The 12,798-nt window shown below is 52.8% G+C and overlaps 1 protein-coding gene across 1 annotated transcript; it reads left to right on the top strand.

Annotated features, from left to right (window-relative positions):
* Window positions 1–8,476: 8,476 nt before the first annotated feature.
* Window positions 8,477–12,714, top strand: SOX12 (SRY-box transcription factor 12). Its single transcript, XM_048483101.1, has one exon. The coding sequence runs from the start codon at window positions 9,123–9,125 to the stop codon at window positions 10,083–10,085; it is 963 nt and encodes a 320-aa protein (XP_048339058.1). The 5' UTR covers window positions 8,477–9,122; the 3' UTR covers window positions 10,086–12,714.
* Window positions 12,715–12,798: the final 84 nt, after the last annotated feature.

The raw sequence follows: 12,798 nt of genomic DNA, 5'->3' as shown, positions 1-12,798 counted from the left end.
CCAATCAGAAGCCTTGTTGGGCAAAAGCCCCGCCCTGCCTCGTCCCACCCACTTTCTAAAAACATTTGTGGAGGGCTTCAGGAATTATGTCAGCAGGCACCATGGTTGGGGAGCCACTTTGAGGTGCAGCTGCTTAAAATGCAATTTCGACAGTTTGCAAATAAAAGGCTTTTTAAGAAATCAACATCCGGGATCTCGTTCAGTATGAGGTAGTGTAACCTCAGCTTGTGGGTTCTGTGGGGCAGTACTTGGAAGGAGTTGCAAAGAACCAAATTTAAACAAAACAGTTTACTTTACTTAACAAATAACACTTTTAAAACATCAACATTTAACGTTACAATTCAAGGTCCTGTTCAGGTTGCATTTCAAGTCCTTCTATTTACAGTCTACTGATATTGCCAAGTCCAAATCTTCTTTGCAAGTTGGCTGGCTCCTGAAGACTCCAAGGGCTTGATGAACAGGTTGCAACATGATGAAGGTCTCCAGGAGAACTCTCACCCATTACAACCACAAAAGAAACCCTGAAACAATAAACTCCAACATTTACAACACAGCAAAACAACAACTACCTTCCCAGTAGTTCCCAACAATATTGAAATTACCTTAACAAGGTGTTAAGGGCTTATAGAAATCAAGGTCCGAGTCTGGTAGCCTTGTTCTTCTGCAAAAGAGCTCTTTCAGCCTCTCTGCTGCTCCGAGTCTCCACCCCTTACTGGGTCAACCCATTCTGGGCCAACCCATTCTGGGCATGGGGGTTACAGTAGCTCCAGATGTTCAATGTGCAAAATTATCCCTAGTTCACAAGTAGTACGCTTTCCTCCAAGACACACGTGGTCAGTGGTGGGATAGAAATTTATGAATGGAAACGTGCGTCTCAAAGAGCGTGTCAAAAAACGGACCGGAAAAATTATACAAGACACACGTATGCTGCTAAAGTGGCATTCAATGTATTACCCTCTTATATTTCTAATCATACATAAAATACAAGTGCAACAATGCTTATTTGTATTTCTATTCCAAGTGGACTTCCTTGGAAGGAGCGCAGGGATTTTCTCACGCGTGCTGAAACAGTTCACTCTCAGTTTAGTGCACACTCAAAACAGTCCAACGTATTAGTCCTGCTCTTCATATATTTGTATCCAAAACCATAGTCATAGGATATTATCCTGACATTTACAAAGTTCTTATTCTTCAAGAGTATGTTGTTATTCTGGATACGTGGCTGAAATCTTACGTGAGCTCCTGCTGGAGTCCATTTAAAGGAGCCTTGTTGCAATGCGGAGAAAAATTCAGCAAGCAAAAAGTTCAGCAAGCAGAAGCTAGTCGCGTAACTAAAGCTTTTCGATGCCTTCTTCAGTGCTCCGTCTTCAATAAGCAATACAATAGATTAAAATTCTATAAATATATATACATTCTCATAAATCTATATGTGTCTATTTTTAAACAGATTTAATAAATACGTGTTAATAAATATTTACCCAAACGGTGATATGTTAAATATATGTGTGTACATTCATTTCATTCTATTCTATAATAAATAATTAAATACTAATAAATACCATGCACTTACATTTGCCATTATCCTTGTCATTCCAAATCTTGTTACTCTCTTAATGGATGTCATTCAAGTATTGCATGTGGTTCTATATATCTATTTCCTATGTGATTCGCTGCAGCTGCTTTTTCTATCTTAGTGTTTTAAAGAGACCACATCCAGCTAGCATTTCATCAAAGTCCATTATAGGTAACAAGAAAAATCTAATTCTCTATTTAGACCTGTTTGATATGATTTTAGAATATAAGACCATTTTGTTTCTTGTTGGAGGAGCACTCTCTTTGTATCTATACTGCTCTCAGATCGTTGATGATGGTACAAAACTACAAATTGGAAATCCTGGGCTCTATGTTTCTTCAAAGTAAAATGCTCCACTAGTGGCTCATCTTCTTTTTTTGTTCTTAGGTGGAGGCAGTGGTGGGATCCAAAAATTTTAGTAACAGGTTCCCATGGTGGTGGGATTCAAACAGTGGTGTAGTGCCAATGGGGCTGGGTGGGGCACAATGGGGGCGTGGCCGGGCATTCCGGGGGCGGGGCATTAATAATTTCTTTGTTACTGTAAAAAACTCTTGCTGTAAAAAAAGTTCCTAGTTTCCAGCTAGTATCTTTCTGTCTATAATTTAAACTCATTATAGCAAGACCTATCGTCTACTGCCAACAGAAACAACTACTTCTCCTCTAATTGACTGCCTGTCAAATACTTAATACTTTCAAATACTTAATTTTGTTTCTAGAAATCAAAAGAAGGAGACTTTCCTTAAACCAGGAACTTTACCATATTTCTAAAACATGTTTTTAAAACAGCCCAACAGGGAGATTGATCCCGTTTTCTACCTTCGCTAACCAGCCACATAGGAAACAACAGGACTTTATGATTTTTGGACCGAATGGAATTTCTAACGGAAAAGCAGACCCAATTAGTAACCCCCTCTTGGCACACACAAACAATTAGTAACCCACTCTCGGGAACTGGTGAGAACCTGCTGGATCCCACCTCTGCATGTGGCTACCCCATTTTATTCTCACAACAACCCGGTGAGGTAGGTCAGGCAAAGACCGCAACCGGCTTACTCAAAGAGTGTTCTGGGCTGAGAGAGGGAACTAACTTTTGCCGCGGTTGCAGGCTCTGGTAAGGGACAGCTTGGCTACCGTAACGCCCTATCTGTAGGCATGCCCTTGGAAACGGTTTCAGTCTTTCGCTGGCCCGCCATGTGGTTCCTGTGATGGCCCAGCTTGTACAGAGTGTATTGGAGGAGTCAGAGGCGTACCAGGCAAAAATGGCACCTGGGGCATGACCGGCTCCCCGCCCCTGGCTCCCTGCGCCCCCCCTCCCGCCCCACTTATGGCAGCCTGCAGGAAGGCTGGGGAGGGCAGGAGCCGGCCTGCGGCTGCAGCAAACAACTCAACCAGCGTGTGGTGCCCAGCATGGAGGGAGTCACAGGGAGCCGGCCGGGGGTGACGCGCCGCAGGAGAGCCCAGGCGCAACACAAGGACCCAGTTGGCGCCATGTGACAAGATGCAACACCACATGTCCCCATAGGCGGTACACCCCTGGGAAGAGTTCCACCGATGGCCCATTAGTTTCTAGGGCCTAGGCCAAATTTAAGGTGCTGCTTTTAACTTTTAGAGCCGTGGTGGCGAACCTTTGGCACTCCAGATGTTATGGACTACAATTCCCATCAGCCCCTGCCAGCATGGCCAATTGGCAGGGGCTGATGGGAATTGTAGTCCATCACATCTGGAGTGCCAAAGATTCGCCCCCACTGTTTTAGAGCCTTAAATCATTGGCAGCAACTTACTTCCAAAGGGGGACGGCTGTTTCTGCCGGGCTCAAGTGTTTTTTTGTTTCGTTTTTTCAGGACAAAAAGAAGAGCCCTTCGGAACTGAATCAGTCGCCCACCTGAGCCACTATCCTGTTTCTCACACCGGGCAGTCAGATGCCACCGAAAGGTAAGCAGCGAAGGCAGACAGTCTCCTTCCTCTGCCTGCCACCTATCAGTGAGGATTCAAAGGTATACTGCCTTTGCACATGGAGGTTTCCTTTGCTCTCGTTGCTAACCGCAGTTCATAGCATCCCAGCGAATGCTGTTGTGTTCCGTTGATTCTGCACAGCAAATGTATAACAGGTTGCAATGTTTATAAAGGAGCCCATTTTCCTGTTCACGTGCATGCCGGGCACGGAGCGATCGGAGCCCACAGAAACAATCCGGGTTGCTTTTGCCCAGTGGTGGGATCCAAAAATGTTAGTAACAGGTTCCCATGGTGGTGGGATTCAAACTGTGGCGTAGCACCAATGGGGCTGGGTGGGGCACGACAGGGGTGTGGCCGGGCATTCTGGGGGTGGGGCATTCCTGGGCGGGGCTGTGGCAAGGACGCAGCCGCTGCACCGGTCCTTGGGCGGGAAACGAGTGCACGCAGGCGCAGGCTGCCACACACGCCGGTGCACCTCCTGCTAGACTGCTTCAAGTTCTGCGCGCTGCTGCTGAGAGGAGGGGCGTCACTAAGGCAAAAATCACGTGGCAAAATCACCAATTAGTAACCCCTTCTCGGCACACACAAATAATTAGTAACCTACTCTCGGGAACCTGTGAGAACCGGCTGGATCCCACCTCTGCTTTTGCCCCTTCACACGGAGACGCTTCTCTCTCATTTTTTTAATTTCCTGCAACACATGCGTAGCTCGCAGGCATGCAGAAACGTGCCCCCGCAGCCATGCCAACCGTCCCACGATACGACTGGCTGCGCCTGTGTAGCTACACAGATTACACCCACAAAATTAAAAGGAAAGGGGGCCTCCCTGTAACGGGCAGGCAATGGTAGGCGGATTTTCCCTGACTGTGGACGGCACGGTGGAAGGGAGGTAAATGGAGCATTTCCCACTTGGCTGTTTGCACCGTAGAGGCTCCAACCCAGGATGTTGCAAAAGGATTGCTGGTTTAGCCATTTTTTAAAAACCCGGTTTGGGGGAAATAAAATGGAGTAGGCTCGTTTGGGGGTCCGGACCAGAGGTGGGATCCAGCAGGTTCTCACAGGTTCCCGAGAGTAGGTTACTAATTATTTGTGTGTGCCGAGAAGGGGGTACTAATTGGTGATTTTGCCATGTGGTTTTTGCCTTAGTTACGCCCCTCCTCTCAGCAATAGCGCGCAGAACTTGAAGCAGTCTAGCAGGAGGTGCACCGGCGTGCGTAGCAGCCTGCTCCTGCGTGCATTCGTTTCCCGCCCAAGGACCGGCGGAGCGGCTGCGTCCTTGCCACAGCCCCGCCCAGGAACGCCCCGCCCCCAGAATGCCCGGCCACGCCCCCATCGTGCCCCGCCCAGCCCCATTGGTGCTACGCCACAGTTTGAATCCCACCACCATGGGAACCTGTTACTAGAATTTTTGGATCCCACCACTCGTCGGGACCTGTGCTAAGTGTCTCCCCCCCATACGTGTTATATAGCTTCCTGCAACGGTTATATTTTGCCCTGTGAGGAATCCACCTTCGTCTGTTTCAAACTGCTTTGGAGGGCATTTGACAAAAGGTAACTCTTTTTAAATAATAAGGAGCTCGATTCCACCGGCCCGAGGTCTCCCCAGCCTATACTGTGATACCACACGGGCGCTTACATTTCCTGCTTCTGTTTGGCTGAATACAGTGGCCGTGCTGTGGATCTGGAAGCACCACACTTCAAACTCTTCACAGTTTGCCACAGTTTTACCAGAAGTTCTTTGGCAAGTCATTTAGCCTCTTAAGGGCTAGCGAGATTTGGTCACATTAAGCAAAAGTAAGGCTCCTGGAAGAAGAAGAAGGAGGAGGAGGAGGAGGTGGAGGAAGAGGAGGAGTTTGGATTTATATCCCCCCTTTCTCTCCTGCAGGAGACTCAAAGGGACTGACAATCTCCTTGCCCTTCCCGTCTCACAACAAACACCCTGTGAGGTGGGTGGGGCTGAGAGAGCTCTGAGAAGCCGTGACTAGCCCAAGGTCACCCAGCTGGCGTGTGTGGGAGTGCACAGGCTAATCTGAATTCCCCAGATGAGCCTCCACAACTCAGGCAGTAGAGCGGGGAATCAAACCCGGTTCCTCCAGATTAGATACACGAGCTCTTAACCTCCTACGCCACTGCTGCTTGGGCCAGAAAAGACAATCATGCCAGGAAAACTGGTTGTGGTGGGTTTTCCGGGCTGTGTGGCCGTGGTCTGGTGGATCTTGTTCCTGACGTTTTGCCTGCATCTGTGGCTGGCATCTTCAGAGGTGTATCACAGAGGGAAGTCTGCTACACATTAAAACAGATTTCTCTCTGTGATCATACACCTCTGAAGATGCCGGCCACAGATGCAAACAAAACGTTAGGAACAAGATCCACCAGACCACGGCCACACAGCCCGGAAAACCCACTACAATCAGCTGAATCTGTCCGTGAAAGCCTTCGACAATTCATATGCCAGTAAAAGAAGATTATATCCCACCTTTCTCTCCTGTAAGGAGACTCAAGGTGGCTTACAAGCTCCTTTCCCTTCCTCTCTTCCCAACAGACACCTTGTGAGGCGGGTGGGGCTGAGAGAGTTCCGAGATAACTGGGACTGGCCCAAGGTCACCCAGCAGGAACGTAGGAATACGGAAACACATCTGGTTCTCCAGATAGGCCTCTGCCACTCAGGTGGAGGAGTGGGGAATCAAACCTGGTTCTCCAGATTAGCATCCACCTGTTCTTAACCATCACACCATGCTGACAGGGATCTGACCCCTGACTTGGTTTCTGAGGCCTGTGTAGTCGATTCTTTATCCTGGAGATCTGGAAAAAAACTCAGGCAGTTTCTCAGCCGGTCTCTGCAGCTCTGCAGGCAGGAATTATTTCGCCACCCCGACGGGAAAGTTACCACCTGCCGGGGGCCGCAGCTCCGGCCGCTGTTCCGAGCGGAGCTGCCATAGTTGGTAGGAAAGTTGGCAGGCCCGCCGGGTATCCGGGCCCTCAAAACTGGCATGGAGGAATTTAAAACATGGAGCAGCAGTGGCGTAGGAGGTTAAGAGCTCGTGTATCTAATCTGGAGGAACCGGGTTTGATTCCCAGCTCTGCCGCCTGAGCTGTGGAGGCTTCTCTGGGGAATTCAGTTTAGCCTGTGCACTCCCACATACGCCAGCTGGGTGACCTTGGGCTAGTCACAGCTTCTCGGAGCTCTCTCAGCCCCACCTACCTCACAGGGTGTTTGTTGTGAGGGGGGAAGGGCAAGGAGATTGTCAGCCCCTTTGAGTCTCCTGCAGGAGAGAAAGGGAGGATATAAATCCAAACTCTTCCTCTTCCTCTTCTTCTTCTTCTTTCAGTGTTGGTGCCTGAAACGTTCTTTGTTTTAACCTACTAGCGCCCCAGAACAGAAAGCGTTTTCTCAGGGCTGCAACCCTCGGCTGAGCTTCTTGGCTTCCTCTCTGGTCTGCTGGGTCTCCTTCAGTATACAAGACGAGCCAGAAAGAGTATAGATATTGCAAAAAGGAAACCTCTGTGTGGCTCAAAGAACAGCGTTAAAACTATACTTTTAATAGAAATAATTAAAAAGTCTGCATCAAAAGACCAACAATGAAGAAAAATACAAAATACAAAATACAAAAGGGGATCCCCTTTCTGTTGGTTCTGGTGGGTTTTCCGGGCTGCGTGGCCGTGGTCTGGTGGATCTTGTTCCTAACGTTTCGCCTGCATCTGTGGCTGGCATCTTCAGAGGTGTGTCACAGAGGGAAGTCTGTTACACACTGTGTCTAGTGAGAAGAGAAAGTTAAGTGTGGTGTATTGTCCATGTCCCAGGGTGGGGACCCAATCATTAAGTGTTTGGGTGGAACTTGGTTCCCCACCCTGGGACATGGACAATGTAGAAGAAGGAGGAGGAGGAGGAGGAGGAGGAGGAGTTTGGATTTATATCCCCCCTTTCTCTCCTGCGGGAGACTCAAAGGGGCTGACAATCTCCTTGCCCTTCCCCCCTCACAACAAACACCCTGTGAGGTGGGTGGGGCTGAGAGAGCTCCAAAGAACTGGGACTAGCCCAAGGTCACCCAGCTGGCGCAAGTGGGAGTGCACAGGCTAATCTGAATTCCCCAGATAAGCCTCCACAGCTCAGGTGGCAGAGCTGGGAATCAAACCCAGTTCCTCCAGATTAGATACACGAGCTCTTAACCTCCTATGCCACTGCTGCTCCTATACCACACGAAACTTTCCCTTCTCACTAGACACAGATGCAGATGAAACGTTAGGAACAAGATCCACCAGACCACGGCCACACCGCCCGGAAAACCCACCACAACCAGTTGAATCTGGCCGTGAAAGCCTTCGACGATCCCCTTTCTGTTTGTAATGTGTTATCCATGTTTTGCATTCTTCTTTATTTTCTCTTTATTGTTGGTCTTTGGATGCAGACTGTTAAATTCCTTGTCGAAGGCTTTCACGGCCGGGATTGCGAGGGTGTTGTGGGTTTCCCATCAAAAGTATGGTTTTAACGCTGTCCTTTGAGCCAGACGGAGGTTTTCTGATGGGCCTCCTTCCCCAGAAACGGTGCCTCCTCCCGTGAACTTGACGGGACCTGCCTGGACCCAAATAGAAACAGCCGGCAGACTTGGCTAAGCCCCTGGGTCTCTGGTCAGCCTGAACTGTGGGAGTAGAGGTCACATTTCAGGTAGCAGAGTGGAAGGAAGGGGAGGGGCTGGCAGCAAAGGGGGGCGAAAACAGGGGAAAGTTTTTGACATTCTCTCCAGCAACCCCTTCCTCCTATTGGGGGATGCAAATGCTCTATTCCTGCCCTGCAACCAATGACGTCCCCGGGTGGGCGGGGACTCCCATTGACAGAATAGGCACCTTGGTGTTTACTCTGAGCAGCAATGCATGCCGCCCCTAGACTGTACAGGAGGGGAGGGGCGGAGTGCGTCTGGGAGGGGAGGGGGAGGAGGGGGGAGAGGAGGGGGAGGAGGGGGAGGGGGCTGCCAGCGAGGATGGGCTATAAGAGAAGGCAGCAAAGAGGAGCTAGCCGAGAGGGGTGGGCGTGACAGGCTGTGCTAGCAAAGCGAGCGGTGGAGCTGAGAGGCGTGGAGGGCACCCGAGGGGCACGGCGGCTTCCTTCTGACCCTTCCATTCATTCGTTTGCAGGCGGCTCCACACACCCCCGGGGGCCCGGCCGTGGAGGCGGCGACGGCGGCAGCGAGAAGGCGAGACGGCTCGGTGGCCCCCGGGTGATGCAGCGCCCAGAGGGGTCCCTCGCCTGGAGCTGACCCCCCCGCCCCTCAGCCTTTGCCAAAGACTCTCTTTCCTTCCGCAGACCTCCCCCCCCCAATCCGTCCATCCCGCCAGCTGCCCGACCGGAGGCCCCCGAGAGGCACGGCGAAGGTGCCACAACCACTCTTGTCAATTTGCCAGGCGGCTGCTTCTTCCGAGACCGAGTTAAAAGGGGGGGGCGTGGACCAGGGGAAAGAGCTTGCCGGCAGCCAGAGAGGCTCGCCCACCTACCGGACAAGTGGCCGATCCTTTTTGCGCCAGGCGATGAAAAAATAACCCGGCTCGGGCTGAGCGTCTGGGGAGATTCTCGAGGAGCGGCTGGAGACGTGGCAGCGGCAACATGGTCCAACAGAGGAACGTGAGGAACCGGGGCGCGGAAGCCAAGAGGGAGGTGTGTCCCAAAGACACCTTGCTCCTGAAGGATGCCAAAGGTGAGCCAGGCTGGTGCAAGACTCCCAGCGGTCACATCAAGCGCCCCATGAACGCCTTCATGGTGTGGTCCCAGAACGAGAGGCGGAAGATCATGGACCAGTGGCCGGACATGCACAACGCGGAGATCTCGAAGCGCCTGGGCAGGCGTTGGCAGCTCTTGCAGGACTCCGAGAAGATCCCCTTTGTCAAGGAGGCGGAGCGCCTGCGCCTGAAGCACATGGCCGACTACCCCGACTACAAGTACCGGCCCAGGAAGAAAGGCAAGATGGGGAGCCCCAAGTCCCGCCCGAGAGTCCCCGTGAAGATCAAGCCTTCTGTCCTGGGCCGGGTGGCTTCCACCAGAAGGCAACCTGCCAAGCAAGACGCGGACGACGGTGGCCAGGTGGGACCGGAGATGGACGACAACCCCCTCGAAGCACGGCTCTTGGAGACCTCCTTTGACGACAGTCCCAAAAGTCCCAGCAAGACGTTCTGGCACGTGCTGCCAGCAACGGGTGAGAAAGGCGGGTGGGGGGCCAGCGCCAGCGAGCTGAAAGACCCCGAAACGGCTGCCTTGACCAAACCGTTCTTGGAACAGGCGAGGTCCTCCGAGATCCCCTCCCCGGCATCGACCAGGTCCCCACCCTCTTCCTTCGCCTCTTCGGACGAAGAGTTGGAAGACGAGCTCTTGAATTTCTTGCCCGGCCGAGCCCAGCCAAACACGCCCTGCGGGACCCCGGACTGGTCCGTCTTCGACAAAGACCTTGACCTCTACCCCTTGGGGACCACGTCTCACTTTGAGTTCCCGGATTATTGCACCCCAGAGGTGACTGAGATGATAGCAGGGGACTGGCTGATGTCCAGCATCTCGGACTTGGTCTTTACATACTGAGTCCCCCGCCAGGTAACTCTCTCACTTCTCTGCAATCAGGTTGTTTATCAAAAAAAACAAAAAAAGGAAAAGAAAACCCAGCTGTTTACATGCAGGAATCAGGTATCTCCATTTTCTTGCCTTGGCTGCATTCAAAGGCAAGCTTTCCATCAGCCCATCCCCCACCCGGCACACACCCACTCGGCTTGCATTTGCCGGCACGGCTGGCTCGGCTCGGGGTGGCGGGGCTGGGATCCTCATTGCCTCTCGCCCCTCGCGAGCCACGGAGAGCTCCTGGCTTGCCTTGTCGCAGTGTTTATTTACCCATGAAATTTGACTGTCTAATCAGGTTTTTCATTGTGACCCTCTCCTCCAGACCCCCCCCCCCCCGACACTCCCCCTCCTCCTGCTTGCGGCAGCTGCTTCTCAGCTCTGCCGCCATCCGTGGCTGAGGACCTCCCCTTCCATCTCGGCTGGCACCCCACCTCGTTCCTCTTCTCTCTTCCAGTGCCCCCCTTTCCCTCTCCATTTGGTCCTGGGCTCCACACCTTCCGGTTCAGGGGACCCCCTCGGATTTCTGCCGCCGCTTCTTTCGGCTTTGATTTTTTTTTTTGCTGCCATTTCGACGCTTGTCTTGGGTTTCCCCCACCCTCCCTTCTGTTCCACTTGAAATGGCTCCCGGGTAAAAAAGATTTCCAGTTGGATCTCATCAGGTTGGTAGACACGCAGGACCCTGTCGCTGTCCGCCGGTCTGTGGCGCCCGGTTGGGGTTGGTCCGGGTGGCGCCCGGTTGGGGTTGGTTGGTGGCGCCCGGTTCGGGTTGGTCTTCCGGATGAGATTTTCATGTCGCGAACGCACGAAAGTGCCTTCCCGAACTGGGGAGGGATAAAAATTCAGCTTGGGGGAACCGGAGGATGGGCACACGTGGTACGCACGTGGATCCGAGGCAGACGCAGTCCCTGCACGCCTAGGAGCTTTGCCCCCTCCCCCCAAAAAAGAATCCTTTTTCTCCCAGAGGTGTGCCACGGGCAGTAGAAAAACCTCAAGGTTCCTCCCTCTTGCATGTCACTTCAGAAGCAGACGATCGCAGAATCATCAGCATGTTTGCTGCCACTCCCTGAGCTGCCATGTTCTGGCTTCTCTGGGAACCGGGCACCCTCCTCTTCCTGGCAAAGGGCTACAGCTAGGTTTGGCAGACGCAGAGAGGGCTCGGTGTCTCTGGGAAGGGGCGACGTGTCTTTCAGGTCCACCTGGGGGGAAAAAAACCCTGGGTACTCCCATCCTCTTTACGGGACTGTGACTTTCCTTGAAGGTCAAATCCAGCCGCCCTGCTTCCTGCCAAGAGCTGTTTGGCAGTGGCTTCCTGCCAGAGAGGCTGTTGCCAGAGGAAGGGCACGCCACCAAAGCTCGCCAGCCTGTCGGCTCAGGTTTCCCCCTGCCAGACAGCCACCGGTTCCTTTCCATCTCCACCCTGGAAATGGAGGCAAACCCAGCAGCGTGCCACGGCGCGCAGATCGCTAAAGCTCGGCGTGCCGGTGCTGAAGGGAAAGGCTAGGAGTCGGCACTGACCGTGAAAAGCAGCGCAGCCGGTCCACGGAGCCAGAGGACCACCTTTGCCGTTGCTCCTGTTGGAGGCAGCAGTGGGATCAGCAGGGATGCTGAGCAGAGCCAGGTGAGAAGCCCTTGCCGGAAACGGAGCTTTCCTCGCCCAGCTTAGAGAGCCCTTGGCCATGCTGGCAGGGGCTGATGGGAATTGTAGTCCATGAGCATCTGGAGAGCCGCAGGCTGCAGACTCCCGACCTACCCCGATGCAGAGCCAGTTAATTTATCTAGGTCCTTCCTCCCCGCAAAGCGAATCAAGAGTCCGGTGGCTCTCCGTGGGTGGCGGTGACGCGCTGTCAAGTTGCTTCTGGCTTATGGAGACCCAGTGGCTGAACGCCCTCGCCGAGGCGGCCCGGGCTAGCCCAGACTTATCTCGGGAGCTAAGCAGGGGTCAGTCCCTGTTGGCGTTTGGTCGGGAGACTCCTCGCTGAGGAAATCGGTCTGCAGAGAGACAGGTGGTGCCCAGGTGCCTCTGAATGTCTCTTGCGTTCAAAACCCCACCGGGTCGCTATAAAGTCAGCTGCGATTTGACATAGCCTCGCGCCACCGCGTGAACGAACGACCCCCAGAACAGCTCACGGCTTTCCAGCCTTGCTGAGGTCTCCCGGAAGGGGCACTGGAGAGATTTACAAACCGTACCACAGCAGGAGCGTTTCCTTCCCTTCATCAGATGCGTCGGGTTGCATGTGGGCACGGGCATCTGATAAAGCGAGCTTTGACCTACGGAAGCGGGAGCAGGAATCAGTCTTTACCTTGCCACTGGACTCTTGACTTCTTTTGCAGCCACACGCTAACGTGGCAACCCATCCAGAATTAACCCCACCCCTACCACAGCAACCTTAGGAATTGCAGTTGTGTGAGGATGAGGATTCCCTTTAAGATCTGCTCGTACCCCTTTGCAGAATTATACTCTCCCCGTACGCACGGGAGCCAGCACAGTTCCACGACTTAAAACCGAGTCGTGTAGACAAGCCGTTCAGAAACACACAGCCTTTATTTTCTGGATGGTGCGGTCAACTTCACCTTTCCCAAATATGGGGCATGCTCTATGCCAGTGGTGGCGAACCTTTGGCACTCCAGATGTTATGGACTACAATTCCCATCAGCCCCTGCCAATTGGCCATGATGGCAG

The sequence above is a fragment of the Sphaerodactylus townsendi genome, unplaced genomic scaffold, assembly GCF_021028975.2.
Source record: "Sphaerodactylus townsendi isolate TG3544 unplaced genomic scaffold, MPM_Stown_v2.3 scaffold_630, whole genome shotgun sequence".
Classification (NCBI taxonomy): Eukaryota; Metazoa; Chordata; class Lepidosauria; order Squamata; family Sphaerodactylidae; genus Sphaerodactylus; species Sphaerodactylus townsendi.
This window is presented reverse-complemented; position numbering and strand designations above follow the sequence as displayed.